Consider the following 22,047-nt stretch of genomic DNA (forward strand, 5'->3'; position numbering starts at 1 on the left):
CTTTCACGGTTGCATCCAAAAATTTTGTACATATATCACGCAGAAATTTTATAGAGAGCTCCTAAAATGGCTTTCTAGTGCTTTTAGCTAAAATTTGAACTAAAAAAATAGGTAGTGTGACTGTAGATGCTCTTAATTTTGAATTTTTATTAATAGTAAATACGTGGCAGTCATTATTAGTTTTAAAGCTTCAACAAAGCCTAGCACTGAATTCAGTTGTGCAAATTTCAAAGGGAATTATTGCTACATCATTTGCAAATTTTGCAGAGTTCTAGCTGCAAGATTATTCAGTTTCTAAAAGAAGAAAAAAAAAAGTCCGGGTTATGTCTAACTCCGAAGTAGCTTTAGGCGTGGGGAACACTGAAGAGGAAGCTGAAGTAACTTTACTTGCAGAATAATTGTGGTTCTTTAATTGCAGGAAGAGGAAGCTGAAGCTGAAGCAACTTTACTTGCAGAATAATTGTGTTGCTTTAGTTGCAAGTATTTTGCTTTTTTCTTTATGTATGGAGCCACTAATCTGTTGATTTCAGGACAACTAATAAGGTCAGTGTGTTGCAATCCGACTACGATCGACCAAGTATCCAATTACATTTCTGTGAGGAAAAGTATTACATTGATTATTAAACTACCTTTTGTCTCCCTCGATATTTAATGATACAATGGACTATTATATTATTTTTATATTAATTTGTTGTTCTTTTTTCTCCAGGAATCGCTATTATACAGATTCAGGGGCTACAATGGAAAACCCAAGCATGGAAACTCATGATCCTCCTCCTAGGGAGTCTTTCCTTCAAAAGTGGAAGAAGATATTTGTAGCATCATGTTTGTTTGCTGTTCTGTTGGATCCATTATTTCTCTACATTCCTATGATGAAGAATGATATCAAGTGCCTGCAGTCTGACAGAAACTTAAAGATAGCCGCTCTTCTGTTAAGATTACTCACTGATCTTTTCTATATATTTGACATTATTTTTCAAATTTATACATCTGACAAGTATTCGGGTATCAAGCATGAATATCGTCATAGATATTATAGCTCGAAAATAACATTTTGGTGGAAATTTTTTGTGCCAACAATGGCTAAGACAATCTTGGGTTCGTACAACGTCTTAATTGACATTTTGGCCATTCTTCCGCTTCCACAGGTAAGAGAAACTAATCGTTTGTTTTACGTACCAATCTCCCTTTTTTGTTTTCATCCAAAGAAAACTGAATATCTTAAATGATGATTCACCATTTTACTCGTCATAATTTGATTTTAACTGATTGTATTATTAATGTATGTTGTCCAGGTAGCAATTCTCATTTTCTTTTCAGAAATGAGCGACTTGAGATCTTTGACGGCAATAAGGATGGTTATCATGAACCTTTTTGTTTCATTGCAATATGTGCCACGAGCTCTTCGCATCTACTTATCATGTAAGGAACTTAAAAGGGCTCCTAAAAAAGAGACTGGAGAGACTGCCATTTGGGTTAAAGGTGTCTTGAATTTCTTTATGTACATCCTTTCTAGTTATGTAAGTTTCAAAATTTTATCGTAATTTATTTTAATTTCATAACAGTTGCTTGCTTGCGTTAGATAAATAGTAATGCTATTTGAACACACAAAACTAAACACATTAGCTAACTACCTGATGTGGCAGCTGATGTGGTCATGACATGTCAAACTCTAGTCTTAGGTGTAAATATTATGTACCACTTTGGGTAGAAAAAACCCTTACATCTGTGTTTAAAGATGAAGATAAGGATCACGTGCTAAATAAATATTATTTAATTTCCTTACCCGAGTGAAGTTAAATTTTTACTCTTTATATTTTCATAATTCTGATTAATTAATTTGATATTCTTCAGGTACTTGGTGCCATATGCTACTTTTTCGCTATTCAACGTATGGCCACTTGTTGGAGTAATGCATGTCGCAAAGCAAATGGATGTAACACTAGTACTTTTGGATGTCGTTACCATCACACAGATAGAAATATTACATTTCTAAATGATTTATGCCCTATAAGTCCAGTGAATACATCGCTCTTTGATTTTGGTATATATATTACAGTCCTTCAATCTGGTATAATGGGATCAACAAATTATTTTCAAAAGTTCTCCAATTGTTTTTGGTGGGGACTGCGAAATTTGAGGTTTGTATTTGTATTTTTATTTGGTCGTTTTGTTCAGCCGGAAATCGATTTGCTTAATTTGTTGAAGAATAATATAAATTCAATCTCACACATCCGGACCTATAGAAAAGTTCAATTTTGTATCTAATATATTTCATTTTTGCAGTTCTCTTGGTTCAAATCTTGAGCCTAGCGTCGATGGATGGGAGAACCTATTTGCAGCGTTCATCTCTATAATTGGATTGCTTTTATTCTTATATCTCATTGGAAATTTGCAGGTTTTTACTCTCTTTTTTTTTTGGCTCTGATATTCTATATGCATATATATTGTTGGCTTTTTTTTTCTTTTTTTCTAAAGCTTGTGTTGGTTTTTGATTGGGAAAGATAAATAACTAATTCCTAGTTAAATGACTGAGCTGCGTGTTGTGGCATATATATAGACATACATGCAGTTTGATACTGCAAGAATAGAGGCGCATAGACACAATATGAAAGTGGAACAGAAGATGGAAGAGAAAGCTCCCGAGATAGAGTCGTGGTTTTCTAAAAATGGCATCCCCAAAAAGTTGCATGATTTGAAGTTGAATATCATGAACAAGGTACGACAAGAACTTGAAGAAAACAGGGATGCTGATTTGCACTATATCCTCTCTAATCTTCCCGTGGATCTTCGGAGCCATATTGAAAGTTGTATGCCTATGGCTAGGTTGAAGAAAGTAAGTTCCTCCAAACCCATGACTCTAATAATTACTAGTCGCCTTTCCATACATATCAAAATTGTCATCCATCCAAATAAGCTTTTAATAATAACTTTGGTTACTTAAGCAGTGTTATACTTATATAAACCAAAGACTAATAAGAGTAAATCTGTAAAACAAGAAATTAAACATAACAGATGGATTTTTTTTTTTGGTCGAAAGGCAATTCATTGAAAACCCACAAAGGGCAAGGAACAGAACAAGGGCAACAGAACAAAAGCAGGACCAGATCTAACTAAAACCCAACACAGGCATAGCATGAAGATCATAACCCACCGGAAGAAAATTAAACGGGCATAAGGCCAGCAGTAAAACTAAAGCCACACCTAACATGTGGTAGCAACAAGAAGTTGAAACAAGAAAAATTACATAAAGTACAGACCCACATCACAGATCTACCACAAAAACCAGTAACTCTCAGAGCAGTCCAAAGGCAAAGGAAATGTAACCAAGTAACAGGAAGGAGGTGGTGCAGGCACCAGAGTCGGAGCGTTGTCGCGGCTCTACACACCTTCCGAGGGGGACGCGAGAGCTCGCGTTTAGGGTTAGCCAGAGAATCCGGGTGATGAAGTCGGTTTGAAAGACCGAAGCACCAAGGAAAGCCCAGCAACCGAAGTGACGACGGCCAAAGGACAGCTCTGTGAAGGATGGAATGGTGGAGATATGAGGGATCTGAGCAGATAGGAGGCATGAAGCCCACGATAGGAGGCATGAAGCCCACAATAGGAGGCATGAAGCCCACAATAGGAGGCATGAAGCCCACGATACAAGCAGGGTATGCTTGTACGACGTCACCCGCTCTCATCCAAGGAGAGAGCATCGGACCCAGCAAAATGGGGACACCAAATGCCCAAGAGAACAAAGCAAGCGCGGCGGCCGCAGGGGAAAGACACCCAAGCCACCGAATCACCAAAACAATCCCCGGAAAAGCTAGATCCAGGAAAGATCTACCGGAGATGCCAAGCAGAGGAGCAACGAAACCACCCTAAAGCCCAAAGACAGAGCAAAGAAAAGGGAGAGGGGCAGAAAACTCAGGGAGGGGGGGACGGAGTGGACGGAAAGCAAGTGAAGGAAAGGAGAAGGGGGCGAAGGGAGGGGGGGACGGAGTGGACGGAAAGCAAGTGAAGGAAAGGAGAAGGGGGCGAGAGGAGGAGGGAGGGGTGAGGAAGAGACAGGGGAGGGAGGAAGGGAGGGGGGAGGGCAAAAGGAACTCACCCACCCCCAAAGGGGGTGGCGGCTAAAACTCCAAACCTAGGTTTTCTTTCACAGGGAGAGAGAGCTAGGGTATCTAAGATAGGGTAATTGTTCTACTACATAACAGATGGATTAGTACAATCTCTAAGGGGAGAGACGTTCAAAATACCAACACGCATCCTTAGTTTAGAAATTACTAAAGAATAATACAACACATCCTTAGGTAAAATTAGTATAATTAAGTAATTAAATAAAAGGTTATATATATGATTGTAGATGAGAAGCATGAAATGTATGTATTTATTAATTCATTCTATTTCTAGGTGCTAACTTTGAAAAAAATGGATGAACGTATGTTGAGAAGAATTTGTCAGTGTCTTGAGCCCAGGGAATTTGATGACTATTCTATCATCATTGAAAAGGGTAAACCACTTGAAATGATGCTATTCATTGTGGAGGGAAATGTAAGCATTGAAAAGAGGAATGGTTCTTCTCCTTCTAGTAATAATTTGCAGCAACTACCTCGAGGTGCCGGAGAATTATGTGGAGAAGAACTTCTACGTTGGCCATTGTCGACCTCATATCATCTGGGCGCATTACTCTTGGCAACCGAGTCTGCTAAGGCAATAGGTCATGTTCAAGCCCTTGTTCTCAAGGCTATAGACTTGCGGGGAGTGGTCGATACGGACTATTTCGTTGGGATGATGTGTAGAACATTTAGTGCAAAAGAACTTGAGAAGGCAACAGACAACTACCATCCAAGTAGAATCATTCATAAAGAATTGAACTTTGCAACCTTTTACAAAGGGGTACTGCCCATGCCAGATGATGATAAAACAGTGGTTGCGGTAAAGAAATACGCAAAGGACTCATTGCCTACATGGGATGTAGCTGTTGAGGCGGCTGTTGCTTCTCAGACCAACCACATAAATGTGGTGAGGTTCTTAGGTGGTTGTGTGGAAGAAGAAAAAGAACCCGCACTGGTTTTTGAGTACATTCCCAATGGCACCCTTTTTGAGCACATTCATAAAGAAGAAGCAGCAGGCAGCTTTGAAGGATCATCATCGTCACCAACTGCTCTACTTTCATTGGAGTTACGACTCAAGATAGCGTCAGAAACAGCTGGAGCACTAGCTTACTTACACTCACTCACTCCGCCAATCACACACCTATTTTTGTCAACAAAACACATACTATTGGATGAACATTACACCGCAAAGTTGTCTGCCATTGGACGTTCAATAACACATTATTATTTGATCAAAATTCCAGAGCAAGGATACTTCGACCCTTCTTTTCAAAGAGACGGACCGGTAGAAAAGAGTGACGTCTATAGCTTTGGAGTTGTCCTAGCGGAACTACTAACAAGTCAAAAGCCAGAGGGTTGCTTAGACCAAATTCTTCGCGCTCAAATAACAGTCAATGAAGCAACTTCTGAGACGGCCAAAGAGGTGGCGGATCTTGCAAAAAGATGTTTAAGTTTCACAAGGAAGGAAAGGCCTTCCATGGAGCGAGTAGCCTGGGAGCTTGAGAGATTGCGCGAGATTATGGCAAAGTATTAAAGGGGACAACCCAATTTCTCAATCAGGCCAACCTCTTTGCAACCTTAAACAACAATAATTAAAAATATAAATAATAAATAAATAAATAAACAAGCAAACAAGGTACAAACTCTAATTAGTGTTGTTTGCGGATGCTTTATTAACCTAATTAGTGAATAATTCTGTGTTTATATTCGTGCTTATACTCTAATTAGTTCCTGTCAATCTTGTCCTCTTGACTGTAAGCATTATATTAATCAACTCACCACTAGTGTCTTGTACGCGTTGGTGAAGAGGTTGACAACGCTGGATCCGAATCATAAATTACCTATTGCCCCAACAGAAATCCAAATTGATGGATGGGGCTTGGGCTTGGGCTACGGCTGCGTCTGTGACCGTTTTCTTCAGCAGGGTTTCTATGCCTCCTATCCCCATTCTTGTCCCCTTCAACATCGTCAATAGGACTCCTACTGTAATCAGATCTGCGATCCTGTGGGGAGGGGCCACCCCGCTCTCCGGCTGTCTTGAGGACTCCATGATCTTCTCTCCAAACTCCTTTCTCTCCTCACAGGTGATCTGGATCGACCGCACATTAAAAAAAGCAAAATGAGTAATTGAGTTTAAACAGAAACTAAACTGAACAGTATGCGAGGCTTTCTCGTGATATCATAGCCGCTGATATCAATAACTATAACACCCGCGCGTCCTTCTCCTGCCAGTGAATGGGAGAAGTCTTTGCTTCACGTGGGCACTAGGCTTTTTCGTGAGGCCCGCTTCGGTTTATGGGCTGCAACCAACCACACCCATACACTTAAGACACTGCTGTTGGGCTTCAAGCTTTAGACCCCAAAATGCTTCTTTTAAAGCCTTTATTGGACTTGCTCTCACACTATAGCAATTTTACGCATTCAGCCACATTATAAAAGAGAATTTGACTTAATGCCAACTTAGTTTAACCCAATGAAAAAGGACCTTAATTTGCAGACTAAAAGTCTTATGTTCGAATCCCTATAACATCATAGTTGTGCGTGAGTGAAAAATCCCCCTCCAAATAGTTAATAAGCGTTTTTATTATATAAACATGTTGTTTATTACAAATGCAAGTCTTGAAAAAGGATCTAGTTAGTATATGCTCTTTCCATAAAACACATTTATGACTCCGAAAGCGCTTTTAAGTTTTTCTGTCAAATACTTTCAAAACCGTTGTTGGTTATCATAAAACGATTTGTCGTTTGCATAAAAAATAATAATAATAATAATAATAATAATAATAATAATAATAATAATAAACAACCCACTAATACAAGCATATAGTGAAATTAGTAAAATTAAATAATATAAAATAAAAGGTTATATTTTTTTTTTTTTTTTTTGGTCATAATGCTTGTTGTATTCAAACCCAAAAGGGTAAAAAGATACAAAAGCAGGCAAAAGCCAGATAGGAGAGGAAACCAACAACAGAGAAGTCAGACAAGTCTAATGCTCCATCGGAGCCTAGTATTATAGTCTTAACCCCCACCAAATAAAAAACTGAAATTAACTACTAGTATTGCCATCCTGTGGTGGGCATGGCAGACCATCAGAATTTAAAACTCCAACAAGAGACAATGGTGGTCTGGTGACCCAACTTTTCAGTTCCATAGCTCTCAAACCAATCGAAGCTGCTGCATGAGCTGCTCGATTTGCACATCTAGGCACCCAATTCCAGGCCACATCATCCAAACACAAAGATAGATTACGAATTTCATCAATCATTGGCGCGATGACCCAAGAGTTGTTGCCAAACCTTCCACGCAAAGCATCAATTACCACCTTGCAATCAGATTCTAAAATAATCTTCCCCATTCCCCTTTCTTTTGCAAAGGTAATTGCACAAAGGCCAGCGGCAGCTTCTGCAACAAGGGCTGAATCGCAGATGACCGGGGAGGAGAGGCCCCCACACCAAACTCCATTTAAATCCCGAATGACCACTCCAATACCACCAGCACAGGAACCAGGGCACCAGGCACCGTCAAAATTAACTTTCAAAATATTGCTAGTCGGGGGAGACCACCGAGATCCTCGAGAGATAGAGCTGGGAGGCGAAGCTTGTGTAGCCATCATTATCACTCCACCAACAGCAGTGGCACCCACAAATTCATTGCAAGCCTCCCTAGCACTTATAATAACCCGGCGCGGGTCCGGGGTGGTACCATCAAAGACAAAGCGACACCTGGACTTCCAGATTTCCCAACAAATGAAGCTAATAAGAGACAAACAGTGATTAAGCTCCGCCTTGGTAATGCCTGGAATCAAAAGAATTCCTTCAAGCCACCTGTCAAAGGACGTGATTCTCTGATGGTCAATCCTGTAAGACAGCTCAGAGCCAAACCATACCAGTAGGGTCCAAGGGCAGAGAAAAAGGATGTGCTCAATGGATTCCTCATAACACTCGCAAATTGGGCAAAGAGGATTACTAACAATTTTCCTTCTGAACAAGGACAGTCTTGTGGATAGGGAGCAAGAAATAGCTCTCCAGAGAAAGTGTTTGATTTTGGGGAGTGTTTTGATTTTCCAAATGGACTTCCAGACAGTTTCTGGAATAGAGTGGGAGGAAAAGTTGTGGGTTGGTATGATTGTGTGGAGCCTTGCATGAAAACGGTGATAACCCGATTTCACAGTATATGTGCCCACAGTATTCCAAGGCCATACAAGTTTATCTGCTCGATTTGTACGGCCAATCGGAGTACATCTAATACGATCCAAAGTTTCCCTGCTTAACAGGGTGGAGATGCCATCAAGAATCCAAGTATGATTATGCTTGTCCATTATATCTTTAACAAGTTGAGGGGCAGATGGGGGAACGGGTCTGATAGGTTGAATGACACCAAAATGCGTAGATGAGACCCACCTGTCAGTCCAAATACATGTAGTGGCGCCACTGAACACTTGATACCTAGCATCCTTGAGTAATGCATCTCTCCCATCCAATAGACTTGCCCAAGCCCAAGAGGAACGAGATCCTTTTTTAGCCTTTACGAAATCACAGTTGGGAAAGTAGCGAGCTTTTAAGATCTTAACCCACGTAGCATTCGGGTTTTGTAGTATTCTCCAGCACTGTTTAGCTAACAAGGCAAGATTGAAGCTGGAGAGGTCACGAAACCCCATCCCACCATCACCTTTTGCTAATCCAAGCCTCGACCAGGACCTCCAATGGAGGCCAGATCCCTTTTCAGATTTACCCCACCAGAAATTCGCAAGTGCACTAGTTATTTTCTTGCAAGTTCCTTCTGGAAAGCGAAAGCAAGTCATCGGGTAGGCAGGGACCGCAGTAGCAACAGATTTTATTAGTATTTCCTTACCCGCCAGTGATAACGAGTTTTGCTTCCATCCCTCAATTTTCCTACGAATCCTCTCAAGAATATAATTCAGGGAAGCCATTTTGGACCTTCCCCAAATAGTTGGCAGCCCCAGATAAATCCCCGGGTTGTCCACGCCATTAATACTCAGTAAGGAGCATAAGCTTCTTCTAGTTTCCTCAGGTGTGTTCAAAGAGAAGTAGAAGCAGGAATTCTGATAATTTATGCATTGTCCAGACGCCAAACAATAGCTATCCAGAACACCTTTTAGGTTCCTGCAATTAAGCACATCAGCCTTCACAAAGAAAAGGGAGTCATCAGCAAAGAACAAATGCGAGAGAATGGGGCATCGCCGGGCAATCCTAATTCCAGTGATCTCGCCCTTGCTGGCGGCCTTTGTGAGGTTCATAGAGAGGGCTTCACTGACCAGTAAGAAAAGGTATGGTGAGAGTGGGTCCCCTTGTCTCAAGCCCCGGGAGGGCTTAAAGGAACGGCCGGGTCTGCCGTTAACAATGACAGAAAAAGACACCGTAGTGAGGCAAGCTTTGACGAGGCGAATCCAGTCACTAGCAAAGCCCATTTTTTCCATAAGAACAAACAAGAAGTCCCACTCAATACGATCATAAGCCTTGTTCATGTCAACTTTTATGCCAGCTTCAAAAACACCACCAGTTTTTTTCCTCTTTAAATAATGAAAGGCCTCGTGCGCTACGAGGATATTATCTTGGATTTGCCTTCCCGGGACGAAGGCATTTTGGTTATCTGAGATAATATCCGGAAGAATCATTTTCAACCTGTTGGCCATCACCTTTGCTAAAATCTTGTAAGAGTTATTACAAAGTCCAATAGGCCTAAACTGGTCAGTGTTCTCAGGATCAGGAATTTTTGGGATGAGAGCAATGAAGGTCTTGTTTAGCTCCTCTAATTGACACCAACCCCTCTGAAAATCACACGTGGCTCCAACGATTGATGATTTCACGATATTCCAAAACTGGTTGTAGAACATCCCAGGGAAACCGTCAGGGCCTGGGGCTTTGTCAGCTCCAAGTTGTTGGGCAGCAGTTTTAATTTCATCCTCATTGAAAGGCGCAAGCAGGAGAGAGTTCATTTCGGGGGTAACAATCCTATCCACATTGTTTAACGTGCTTGACCAATCGCGAGGGCCAGCAGTTTTGAACAGGTTGCTAAAGAAACCGAAGAATTCGTTTCTAATTGCATGCTCACCGACCAACCAATCTCCAGAATTATTTCGAATTTTGAGAACACGATTTCGTTGTCTCCTTTGAATGGTGGTTAGATGGAAGAACTTTGTATTTGAATCCCCAGACTGCAACCAATTAACTCTTGACCTTTGCCTCCAAAATTGCTCCTCCCACCGCCACATTTTATCCAATTCAGCTTTGAGAGATCTTTGCTTGGGTATGGAAACATCAGATGCGTTAGCATTTTGCAGAAGACCAAGTTCCTCCATCACCTCATTGATTCTGATTTTGCAGTTCGGGAAATGTACCTTATTCCACTTCAAAAGTTCAGTCTTGCTAAGATGCAGGTTTTGAGTCCATTGATTAACATGTGTGTTGTTCTCTTTGGGCCTCCATGAGCGCTTCACGATATTTCCACACTCCTCCTCTTTGAGCCATCGTGATTCAAAGCGGAATAACTTTCCTTTTTTGATTTGGCAGATTGGGTTGCTATCAAGCAAGATTGGGCAATGATCAGATCCCACCCTGGCACAGTGAATAACACAGGTGTTCTGCCAATTCTCCAGCCAGTCCGGGTTAACAATAGCACGGTCAAGTCGTTCCCTTATGATCAATTCGTCTCCACAAAACCTTTCCCAAGTGAATCCTTGTCCTTTAAAGCCCAGGTCCACTAGGTTACAAGTCTGCATGAATTCAATAAGATATCTCCGCCTTGCGATGTTCCAACCGTTACCACCATCCTTTTCGTGCTGCCAGCAAACTTCATTGAAGTCCCCGATAACCATCCATGGCTCGCCATCTCTGCGATCCCAACTAAGCATCTCTTCCCAAAACTCATTTTTCTCATGACTATAAGGGGTGCCATAAAGCCATGTGCATCTGCCATAAAAAGATTCAGAAGGCATAGTAACCACTGCATCAATCCAATTTTTAGTAGTTTCCAAAAAAACGATGTCCACATTCGATTTCCACCAAATGCTTAAGCCACCGGCAGTACCAATAGGATCCACCGTTAGCCCCTTATGAAAACCGCATTGCTTTCTCAGCACTTTGTTTCTGTGGCAGTTCTGCTTTGTTTCCATTAGAAATACCACCGAGGGATTTTTTGAACGAATGAGTTCCTTGAGATATAGAACTGTCAAGGGATTCCCCAAACCTTGACAGTTCCATGATAGGTGAATCATTTCCGAGGCAGTACCAAGGAGATCTCAGGTTCAGAGCATTCCGTCAGGTCGAAATCACCTGCAAGTGTTCCTTTTGTTTTCATAACTCCTCTGTGTACCGAGCTTGCGGAAGTGAAACCTTCAAGGGGCATATGGTCGAACACTTGGCATGCATTCCGTATGCCCAACACAGAGTGAGCCAGATCTGGCCAGTCACAGATACCACCCCGACCACAAGGGTCCACTCGAGGCCACAGAGGGCTCACAAAAGAAGCCACAAAATGAAAAGGCTTTCACAGATCTGAGGGTTGGATTCAAGGTGGGGGATATGTGGGAATGGGTTGTGGAGGGGGCTGGTGGTGTAGATTGGATAGATAGATGTGGTTTGTTGAGATGGCTAGTATGAGTGAGAAAGGTGGGACGTTGAGAGGGTGAAGGGAAGTAAAATTTAGAAGAAAAGAGGAAACCCCAAAACAGGAAAACAACTTAAAAGGAACAGAGGGACTCTTACGAAGAAGAGGGAGGCTCTCACGGAGGAGAGGGGGACTCTCACGGAGGAGAGGGGGGCTCTCACGGGGGAGAGGGCTTCTTGGAGAGGGGGGCTCTCACCGTTTCAATTTGGTTTGAATTCCTGTTGGTGGCATAGTTTTGATTGGGAGTTTTTAATAAAAGGTTATATGATTGCATATGAAAAGCATGAAAAAGGAACACATCCATATATGAATCTCACAAAACACAAAGATCCAGACACGCATGAGAGTGAAAGAGATGCGACTAACAATTATCTGTATAGAATTAATTAATAATATGTTTAAATTTATTAATTCTTCTATATATATAAGATGTTTTTATTAATTAATTAAAATTCTAGGTGCCAAAGTGTGTTGACAAGGACTTGCTGGTATCTTAAGCCCCTGGAGTTTGTTGACGATGTTATCATTATTGAAGAGGGTGAACCACTTCAAATGATGCTCTACGTTGTGGAGGTTAAAGAAGTACACAACTCGTATTAGGTATGGAGATGTAGCTATTGCGCCGGCTGTTCCTTCTCAGACCCACCACATAAATGTGGTGAGGTTCTTAGGTCTTTGTCGGAAAGAAGACAAACCTGTTCTGGTTTTTGAGTACATTTCCAATGGCACACTTTTTGAGCACATTCATAAACTAAAACCAACTGCACTACTACTTTCATTGGAGTTACGACTCAAGATAGCGTCAGAAACATCTGGAGCACTAGCTTACTTACACTCGTTCACTCCTGCACCGATCATACACCAATGTTTGGCGACGAAATATATACTCTTGGATGATCATTACAAGGCAAAGTTGTCTGCCATTGGACAGTCACGATTGTTCAATGAACCTTATTTGAGTTCAGATTATATTAGCTCAATTTCAAAGGAAGGATACTTTGACCCTCATTTTCGAAAAGAAGGACTAGCAGAAAAGAGTGACGTCTATAGCTTTGGAGTTGTCCTAGCGGAGCTACTAACAAGTCAAAAGCCAGTTTCACCTCCTGGGACTAGTGCTGTGAACCTAGCAAGCTTATTTCGAACTTCAGTGGAAGAGGGTCGCTTGGACCAAATTCTTGATGCTCAAATAATAGTCAATGAAGCAACTTCAGAGACGGCCAAAAAGGTGGCGGATCTGGCAAAAAGATGTTTGGGGTTACAAAGGAAGGCAAGGCCTTCCATGGAACAAGTAGCCGTGGAGCTTGAGGGATTGCGCAAGTTTATGGCAGAGTATCAAAGGGGAGAAGACGTAGAACCCAGTTTCTCTTGACATCCCAAAGAGGGCGGACTCATTGCAACCGTAAACAACAATAATAAATGTTTTAAATAATAACACGTAAGGTACATTGGTTTGTTTGAGATAAATAACATATGTATGTCACCTACTTGCAACAAAAGAACCTGTCAAGAACAGAAAAAAGAAAACCTGTTTCTTGTACGCGTAGGTGGCTGAGAGACAATGGTGCAGAAGTTGACAACTCCACTAATTGGTTGCTTCAGAAATTCTTGTAAATATATCACACAGAAAATTGCTGGATCCGAATCACAAATTACCTATTGCCCCACAGAAATCCAAATTCATCATCTTAAAAGAGATTAAAATTTTGAGCTAGAACACAAAATATTGAAAAAGTTCCACTTGAAAGCAAGAAAATTGTGACACTAATGTTCATGTAAAACCAGCATACATATGCCATCAAACTGCTTTCAAGCTGATTCACTGCCTCTTGGAGAACCATGGTTATCTTCATCATCTTCAACAGGGCTCCTATCACCCCTGCGGATGGGGCTTGGGCCGCTGTAACCGTTTTCTTCAGCAGGGCTTCTCCTATCCCCGTTCTTGTCTCCAACAACATCGTTAATTAATAGGGCTTCTGCTCTTTCCCCTGGGACTCCTTCTGTAATCGGATCTGCGATCATAAAAGATGAACATGGATCAAGTACAAAATGGTCACCAAAAGAGGAGGAAACTCATGAGCCTCCTCAAGGGTCCTTCCTTCAAAAGTGGAAGAAGATATTTGTAGCATCACATCTGTTTGCTGTTGTACTAGATCCATTGTTTCTCTACATTCCTATGATGAAGGATGATATCAAGTGTCTGCTGTCCAACAGAAACTTGAAGATTGCCGCTCTTATTTTAAGATCACTCACTGATCTTCTCTATATATTTGACATTATTTTTCAAATTTATACATTTCCTCATGCATAACTCGCTGCATACGCCAAAAATGACTAAGGAAGCGGGTGTCTCTGTCTGATACAATGGACAAAGGCAGCCCATGAAGACGATAAACTTCTCGAAAAAACAATTGAGCAACATTGATTGCATCAGTAGTCTTCTTGCAAGCCAAAAAATGGACCATCTTGGAAAATCTTTCTACAACAACAAAGATGGATTCATTTCCACGTTGGGTGCGTGGCAAACCAAGGACAAAGTCCATACTAATGTTGGTCCTTGGTTGACTTGGAACAGGAAGTGGCATATAAAGGCCAGCATTCGAAGCGACACCCTTGGAAATTTGATAAACACGGCAGCCCTCCACAAATTTGGTGATTTCTTTCCACATGGAAGGCCAAAAGTAAGTATTCATCACAAGCTGCAAGGTCTTGTCACGACCCAAATGACCCTCATTATGCAATTCCTGAATAATTTTCAAGCGCAGACTACTAGCAGGAACACACAATTTATTTCCTTTAAATAGGAAACCATCATGCAAAACAAAATCTGTATGCTTTCCAACACCAGCATCAGGGAGTATTGGCCCAAAATATGGATCAGATGACAACAATTCACGAAATGAATCAAAACCAAGTACCTCATTTCGCATAGAAACCAAGAGGGTTGAACGACGGCTCAAGGCATCGGCAACCTTGTTTAAAGATCCTGATTGATGCTTGATAACAAAGGTAAATTGTTGAATAAAAGCGGCCCACCTTGCATGCTTAGAGGAGAGCTTGTCTTGGCTGTTAATATGTTTCAAAGCACCATGGTCAGAATAAAGAACAAACTCATTGTAGGCAAGATAAGAACTCCAATGCTTGAGTGCTCGAACTATGGCATAAAACTCAATGTCATAAGTGGAGTAATTTGACTTAGAACCACTCAACTTTTCACTAAAAAATGAAACAGGCCTCCCTTCTTGGCTAAGTACAGCACCTATGCCAATTTTGGAAGCATCACAGTGTAACTCAAATGGTTGAGTGAAATCTGGCAGGATAAGGATGGGAGCTGAAGTTATTTTATGCTTGACTTGTTGAAAAGCTTCCGTTGCAACTTCAGTCCATAGAAAATTTCCGGCCTTCATGCAATCTGTTATCGGCGCCATAAGAATGCTGAAATTAGGAATAAAGCGGCGTTAAAAGGACACCAACCCATGAAAGCTACGCACTATCATGAATATTCCTCGGGATTGGCCAATTTAAAATAACTTCAACCTTGGACTCATCAACTGAAATTCCATCCTTAGACACCACATATCCAAGGAAAATAACACGATCTGTCATGAACACACATTTATTCGTGGCTGCGAAGAATTTTTCCCTGCGTAAGACTGTCAGAACTTCTCGCAAGTGCTGAACATGCAGATTGTGGTTAGCACTATAAATTAATATATCATCAAAGTAAACCACTAAGAACTTACCAATAAAGGGACGAAAAATTTCGTTCATCACACGCATAAAAGTGCTTGGTGCATTAGGGAGCCCAAAACGCATTACCAACCACTCGTATAGGCCATCACGAGTTTTAAACGCCGTCTTCCACTCATCACCAGGCCGTATACGGATTTGGTGATTCCCACTTTTCAAATCCAATTTCGAAAAGATTGTTGCTCCACTCAATTGGTCCAAAAGATCATCCAACCGCGGAATAGGAAATCTGTAGCGGACTGTAATCTTGTTAATTGCACGGCTATTCACGCACATCCTCCATGTGTTATCTTTCTTTGGTGTGAGTAAGGCGGGTACTGCACAAGGGCTAAGACTCTCCCGAATGTGTCCCTTGTATAGAAGCTCCTCCACTTGGCGACGAAGTTCTTCATGTTCTTTGGGACTCATGCGATAATGTGGTCGATTAGGCAAAGTCGAACCAGGCACTATGTCAATTTGGTGCTGTATTTCTCGAAGTGGAGGTAAACCATGGGGAAGTTCACTTGGAAATATATCTTGGAACTCTGCAATCAGACCTTAGGCTGCTTCTGGGATTCCATGTTGTTTTTCTCATTCTTTTCCAATCAACACATAAACAATCCCCGATTTTTTAATCTCATCACTGAATTGTCTCCTTGTTAACAGAGTATTAGTTTCCACAGTTGTTGATGGCTTGGAAACAATCTCCTTATTGGGAAATAAGACAAGTATGGTCTTGTCAATCAAAAAGCTATATGTATTCTTCTTTCCATCATGAATTGCACCCCTGTCATATTGCCACGGCCTCCCCAACAAAATATGGCATGTGTCCATAGTGATAACATCACACCACACTTGATCCTGGTATTTAGTACCAATGGAAAAAGAAACTAAACAGCGTCTTGAAACACTTACATCATTTTCTTTCTTTAACCACGATAATTTGTAAGGATGAGGATGCTTCTCTGTCGCCAATCCCAACTTTTGAACTGCCTCATCAGCAACTACATTTTCACAGCTACCAGAGTCGATAACAAGTCGACAAACCTTGCCCCCAATTGTGCATGTGGATTGGAAAATATTATTACGAAGCCATGAATCACCATCAGCTACTCGTGGAGTGAGACAAACCCTTTGAACCACCAATAAAGGGCCATTATCACCATGAACATGCTCTTCTTCAAAATCGTCATAATGGCTGTCAAACTTGGGGTCTTGTTCAATACTATATTGCTCGTCTGGTGGTGTGTCTTCACTGTCAATGAATAATCCCTTCCCATACCGATCTCTCTTCTTGCAGTCAGCCATTCTGTGCCCAGGTTCACCACATTTAAAACAGCATGTTGCAACTCCACTGGCCCCGCTAATAGATGTGCGAGTAGGTGGAGGGTTTACTGGTGGTTTTTCAGTTGGTGCTTGAGAATTGACACTTCGGGACAGAATTGGGGATGAGGTATTTTGGCTATTACCACCACTACCTTGCATTCCTGGCCTCCTATTTATTTGCTTTTCTAATTGCAAAGCTTGCTAGTGTGCTTCAGAAACAGAAATAAGATCAAATAAATTCAATGAATCTTGAAATTGAATTCTCATACCTCCAGTATAGCGAGATACCAACTGATCTTCAGACTCTCCCAAATCAATACGGGCAATCAATTGAAAGAACTCTGTTGTGTATTCATCGACAGAGCGAGAACCTTGGCGCAAGTTCTGGAGTTGTTGATACAATGTTCTAGAATAATTGTGCGGAAGGAAGGTGGCTCGCATATACTTTAACAATTTTTCCCACGTATCAATTTTCTGCTTTCCTTTTCGGACTCGAGTTTGCTTCAGTTGCTGCCACCACGCAGCCGCTCTGCCTCGAAATCAAGTAGCCACTAAGGGAACCCGCTTGTCTTGTGGCACATCTTTGAAATCCAAAACTTCTTCAACTACAGCAACCCAATCTAAGAATTCTTCTGGTTGCAAACATCCTTTAAATTCTGGAATTTCGAGTTTGAAACCCGACTCCCATCGCCCATGATCTCGTGGAGGAACATGTCTTCTCTGTCTATGATTCCCAAATGGATTTTTAGTCTCTTCACTTTCATAACGTTCTTCCTCCTCTTCATGATGACTTTGAGATCGGTTCTCAATATTTAGTGCAGCAATTTGTTCCGCAATCATGTCAAAGCGCTCCTCAAATTGCTGGATTCGTTCCTCCAAACGTGCATACCTTGCATCCTCAACATTTTGCCGACCACCGCGTCCTTCGCCTCTTGGAGCCATAGAGCTAGACTTCTTCTTCTTCTTTTTTTTTTTTTCTTTTTTTTTTCTTTTGGGCACCAGGTTCTTGGAGTGCAGGCCGAAAGCCCGCTCTGATACCAACTGATGCAGCGGAACAAGGACAAAAGATAATTTCAAGCAAACTTAACTCTGTTGATTCAAAGAATACCCGGAATTAAAACTCTAATCTGTTAATTCTAAGAATACCCAGGAAAAGAGTAAAGAGATGAGAGAAAAATCTCAATCTTCATTCAATAACAAACATCAACTGCCCCTTGCTTACAATTTCATGCATTATTTATAGGAGCCTCTCAATCAAGATGAGATAACTCCTCATAACTCTCCTAAACCTTTCCTATCCCAACTTCCCTCCTAATGATAACTTCACATTAAATCTCCCTATCACTCACAAAGATGAAAAGACTCTCCATAACTTTATTTATGAACCTAGATAACTCCCACATACGAAGAGATACTTATTTAATATAGGTTATTAAGACTTTCCTCATGTATTTGCTAAACTCGCTGCATCAGAGTACTAGTACAGCTCGGAAATAAGATTTTGGTGGAAATCTTGGGGTCATATAATATCTTAATTGACATTTGGGCTATCCTTCCGCTTCCACATGTAAGAGAATCCCTTTGTTGAGTTTATTGTTTATTTTCCAATCTCCCTATTTGGTTTTTTGGGCTTATTAAGATATTACATTCATCATAAAAGCATAAGAAATGTGCTCCATAGATTGTGGTTGAGAATTACGTACACCAGGCAATATATGAAATGGGATATAACATAATGAAATTAAGACAACTCAATACCTTAATTAGTTAATGATTGCCTACTTTACTCGTGATAATTAGATTTAATTTGTTTGTCTTATTAATGTATGTTGTACAGGTAGCAATTCTCACTTTCTTTTCAAAAATGAGGGACTTGAGATATGTGAACACAAGAAGGATGGTTATCATGAACCTTTTTGTTCTGTTGCAATATGTGTCACGAGTTTTTCGCATCTACTTTTCATGCAAGGAACTTAAAAAGACAACTAAAGGAGAGACAAGAGAGACTTCCATACGGGTTAAAAGTGAGTTGAATTTCTTTATATATATCCTTACTAGTCATGTAAGTTTCAACATTTCATCATGATTTATTTTAATTCCATATCGCTTGCTTTGCTTGGTTTAGATAAATAAAATTGGCTTATTTAGCATTGTTTGGTAAAAGTTTAGTTTCGGTTGAGTTAACTCAAAATTAAGCTTATTTTTAAGTTTTGGTTTCAACCCATAACCCAACCCGTGCATAGCGATTTATAATTTTTTGAACCTAAGACTCAATCATTTTTAGGCTAACCAAACCCACTATGATCGGGTTGGGTGATACGATTAGGTTAACACAAAATTGTGCCCAATATAGATTGTAAAGTTAGGACGTTGTTTTTTGTGTTTAGTTGATGACATAAACTAATTATGTAACTTTTTCGTGCTTGCATAAATAGTACTAGACCTCTCTTGTATAAGTTGTTTCTATATTACCATTTCTATGATTATTTTTTAAATATCAATCAATAGGAGAAATATTGAAATTGAGGTTTTCTTTCAACATAAGGAAGAGAAATACCTTTTTGAGCGGGAACCTAAGGACACCTCACCTGGAAACAAAAACTCTTTTCTTTTGCAGGTAGGAAGCAAAAACTCAAACACATCAAGAGTTTGTTGGGGTTTATATATTCCCCCCATTTCATAAATAATTTTTTATCCTTTTTATAGCTTTCTATTTTCTAAAATTAAAATAAAGGATTTTGTATTTATAATTTTGATGCTGAACTTTGACGTTTGCATGAATTAGATACCTAACTTTTATTTGTGTCAATTTTGTGCCTAACAAGTCTAACAGAAAAAAAATTAGAAAAAGACTTGCTGAGTAGGGACAAACCCCAGGAAACAAGTAAATTATTAGAAAAATACTTGCTTTGGTTGGTGACAAGTAAATTATTAGAAAAAGACTTGTTGAGTAGGGACAAACCCCGGAAACAAAACTACCAGGTCAGTTCAATAACTCTTGCACTATAGTCAGTGGACGAGAGCCAAAGTTTCTAAACAATAAAATATTCAGAACATATGTAGTTTGCCTGCCTATGACCTCAAAAAGGAGTTTGAAAATAAAATCCTCATGCGTAACTTACGTTGGAGATTGAGACTGAAATGCAGGTATGACATCAGGGATGAAACGGAGAGGAGTGGGATGGAGGCTCAGAATTTTTCATTCCTTTTTCGGTTTCATATCGCGATATTATAAAGCGAGCTTTAGTTTTAAACCATAATATAGTTTACTAATTTAGTAGAAAGAAATACAATTTAGTCTAATTAGCAAAAGGCCAAACACCAAAATGTAACAAAAATACCATTACAAAATATGAAAATTACAACATATGCCATTTTCAGTATTTAGTTTTAAACCAAAGCTGAAAAACGACATCAAACCAAAACTGAACCAAAACGACATCAACCGAAACAGAAATTGAATCACAACCCATTCGCGCGACCTTTCAACTGCATCTCAGTTTCTGGTTTTGGTTTCGTTTTCGTTTTCGTTTTCTGCATCGCAGTTTCTAGTTTTGGGTTACGTTTTCGTTTTGGTTTTCTGCATCTCAGTTTCCGCTTTCGTTTTCGTTTTCGTCTAATTATAATCAAATTTGTTTGTACAATATTTGGCCAAGCACTCCCCAAACACTCCCAAGCCAAAGGGAAGGGAGTCCCACATCGACAAAACACAAGAGGAGGGGACTCTCCCTTCTTTATAAAAGGAGACCTCTCCCCTTCAAGAAGAGGGAGAGTTGGGCAGGCTACTTGGGCCTCATGGGCTTACCCATGAGTCCATTTACAAGCCCACGGATCATTGGCCTTCAGCCAGATCCTCAGCCTTCGGCCACCAGCCTTCGGCCATCTGCCTTCGGTATTCTTCCTCTCCTTGGGTCAAACCCTATGTGCATTGTATACAACATTATCGTAATGAGAACATACTTCTCTGTGGACGTAGCCCATTATTTGGGTGAATCACGTACATTTGTCTTCTGTATGCATGTCCATTTATCTACCGAATGCTCTTACATACTGAGGGTCCTCACCTTCAACATCCTCCTCATCTTTAAGTTGGCCTATTTACTACCCGTCTAGTTTTAGCGCAAACAAAATTGTTGATGATAAAATACAAAAACCAAATTAATCTAAAATATAATGTAGATATCAATTATGTTAAAAAAAATAAAAATCAAATTATAATTAAATAAAAACTGCAATGCAGTTTCCATTTTCCAAAAGTCCAATTTTGAGTTCCCTTGCTCTTGGGTAGTTCTACTCTTCTCTTGCCCACCCAATTCCTCATCTGGGTAGCCTCTACTCTTCAAATTGGTGAGGTTGAAGGCCAGGGAAAGAGCAAAAATCCAATTATAATTACCAAACTGCAATGCAGTTTCTGCGAAAAAACTGAAACAAACAGAGGCAGTTTATAAAAATCTGGTGGCAGTTAATTTGTAGATATATCGAGCTGCTTAATCCTCTTCAATGTGGATCACATAATAGCATACCTCTTGTTGTAGGTGAGGACAAGTAATGTTGTCAGAAAATAAATAAATAAAATTCATTAATATATGAACCTGCTTTGATTTTTATTTTGAACCACATAAACGAGGCCATGAAATTCCAACTCCTAAAACAATCCCCTCAGCAACAACATGACCAAAAAGTAATTGTAAAAAACCACAGAGCACCTTCTTAGCCTCCCTTTTCCATGGCTTTCACAGCCGCTCCTCAGGCTTCACACACTTTCTTACTTGGGAGCCCAACAACTGTTGAAATATAAGTGTAATTAGCTGAAATGTTCTGTTTAGGTTCTGTAAGTATGCTAGCTGAGTGTTTAAATATGAACCATTGAATCATAGTTCAATGGATGGCTAGGATCTTAAGCTGAGGTATGAGTGTTTGTATTTGCCATGTGTCTCTTATCTCATAGGGTAGAGGTTTGAATGGTTAGATTGAGCTGATGTAAGAGAGGAATGTTCTTATTCCTAACTGTTTCTATATCAAGCATGTAGTGTGCGTGTTTGAGTGTGGAATTAAAAAGTGAGATTACAGACCCACATTTTTCTACCAATTTTTCATCTGCTCATTTTGAAATCTCTCTGTGTTCTTCATTTCTTCTCTAACTCCTGAGCTCCCTATTCTAAAATCCAAATTTGGAGTAGATAATAGTCTGCTATTTCAACATGGTATCAGAGCCAGGTTCCTTCGTCTGAACTGGGCGTGGAATCTGTGAAGTACGATTGAGCTG

General features: G+C 40.3%; 3 protein-coding genes across 3 annotated transcripts; 2 read left to right on the top strand and 1 right to left on the bottom strand.

The window, feature by feature from the left end:
- The first annotated feature begins 149 nt into the window (after positions 1–149).
- LOC110771171 (cyclic nucleotide-gated ion channel 1-like) lies at positions 150–6,198 on the top strand. The gene is made up of 7 exons (XM_088248285.1): positions 150–543; positions 710–1,148; positions 1,296–1,520; positions 1,855–2,141; positions 2,287–2,398; positions 2,561–2,836; positions 4,396–6,198. Exons 1-7 carry the CDS (start codon positions 500–502, stop codon positions 5,632–5,634), a joined length of 2,622 nt encoding a protein of 873 aa, XP_088104411.1. The 5' UTR covers positions 150–499; the 3' UTR covers positions 5,635–6,198.
- A 5,287-nt stretch (positions 6,199–11,485) lies between these two features.
- On the top strand, positions 11,486–13,098 carry LOC110771170 (wall-associated receptor kinase 4-like). Its single transcript, XM_021975429.1, has 2 exons — positions 11,486–11,716; positions 12,310–13,098. The coding sequence occupies exons 1-2, from the start codon at positions 11,486–11,488 to the stop codon at positions 13,096–13,098; spliced, it is 1,020 nt and encodes a 339-aa protein (XP_021831121.1).
- Positions 13,099–15,209: 2,111 nt separating this feature from the next.
- Positions 15,210–17,723, bottom strand: LOC110771169 (uncharacterized). Its single transcript, XM_021975427.1, has 4 exons — positions 17,343–17,723; positions 17,051–17,165; positions 16,100–16,966; positions 15,210–16,012 (listed from the first exon to the last, which is right to left on the bottom strand). The coding sequence occupies exons 1-4, from the start codon at positions 17,721–17,723 to the stop codon at positions 15,210–15,212; spliced, it is 2,166 nt and encodes a 721-aa protein (XP_021831119.1).
- Positions 17,724–22,047: the final 4,324 nt, after the last annotated feature.

The sequence above is a fragment of the Prunus avium genome, chromosome 2 (genome assembly GCF_965620075.1).
Source record: "Prunus avium chromosome 2, drPruAviu1.hap1.1, whole genome shotgun sequence".
Lineage (NCBI taxonomy): Eukaryota > Viridiplantae > Streptophyta > Magnoliopsida > Rosales > Rosaceae > Prunus > Prunus avium.

Coding starts and splice junctions, on each gene's coding strand:
- LOC110771170 (XM_021975429.1), top strand. CDS start 11,486: ATGCATTCCGTATGCCCAACACAGAGTGAGCCAGATCTGGCCAGTCAC. Junction 11,717..12,309: donor GTGGTTTGTTGAGATGGCTA/GTATGAGTGAGA, acceptor TGGAGGTTAAAG/AAGTACACAACTCGTATTAG.
- LOC110771171 (XM_088248285.1), top strand. CDS start 500: ATGTATGGAGCCACTAATCTGTTGATTTCAGGACAACTAATAAG. Junction 1,149..1,295: donor CCATTCTTCCGCTTCCACAG/GTAAGAGAAACT, acceptor TATGTTGTCCAG/GTAGCAATTCTCATTTTCTT. Junction 1,521..1,854: donor TGTACATCCTTTCTAGTTAT/GTAAGTTTCAAA, acceptor GATATTCTTCAG/GTACTTGGTGCCATATGCTA.
- LOC110771169 (XM_021975427.1), bottom strand. CDS start 17,723: ATGGCTCCAAGAGGCGAAGGACGCGGTGGTCGGCAAAATGTTGAGGAT. Junction 16,967..17,050: donor GGTATCTCGCTATACTGGAG/GTATGAGAATTC, acceptor CTTTGCAATTAG/AAAAGCAAATAAATAGGAGG. Junction 16,013..16,099: donor GTTAACAAGGAGACAATTCA/GTGATGAGATTA, acceptor AAGCAGCCTAAG/GTCTGATTGCAGAGTTCCAA.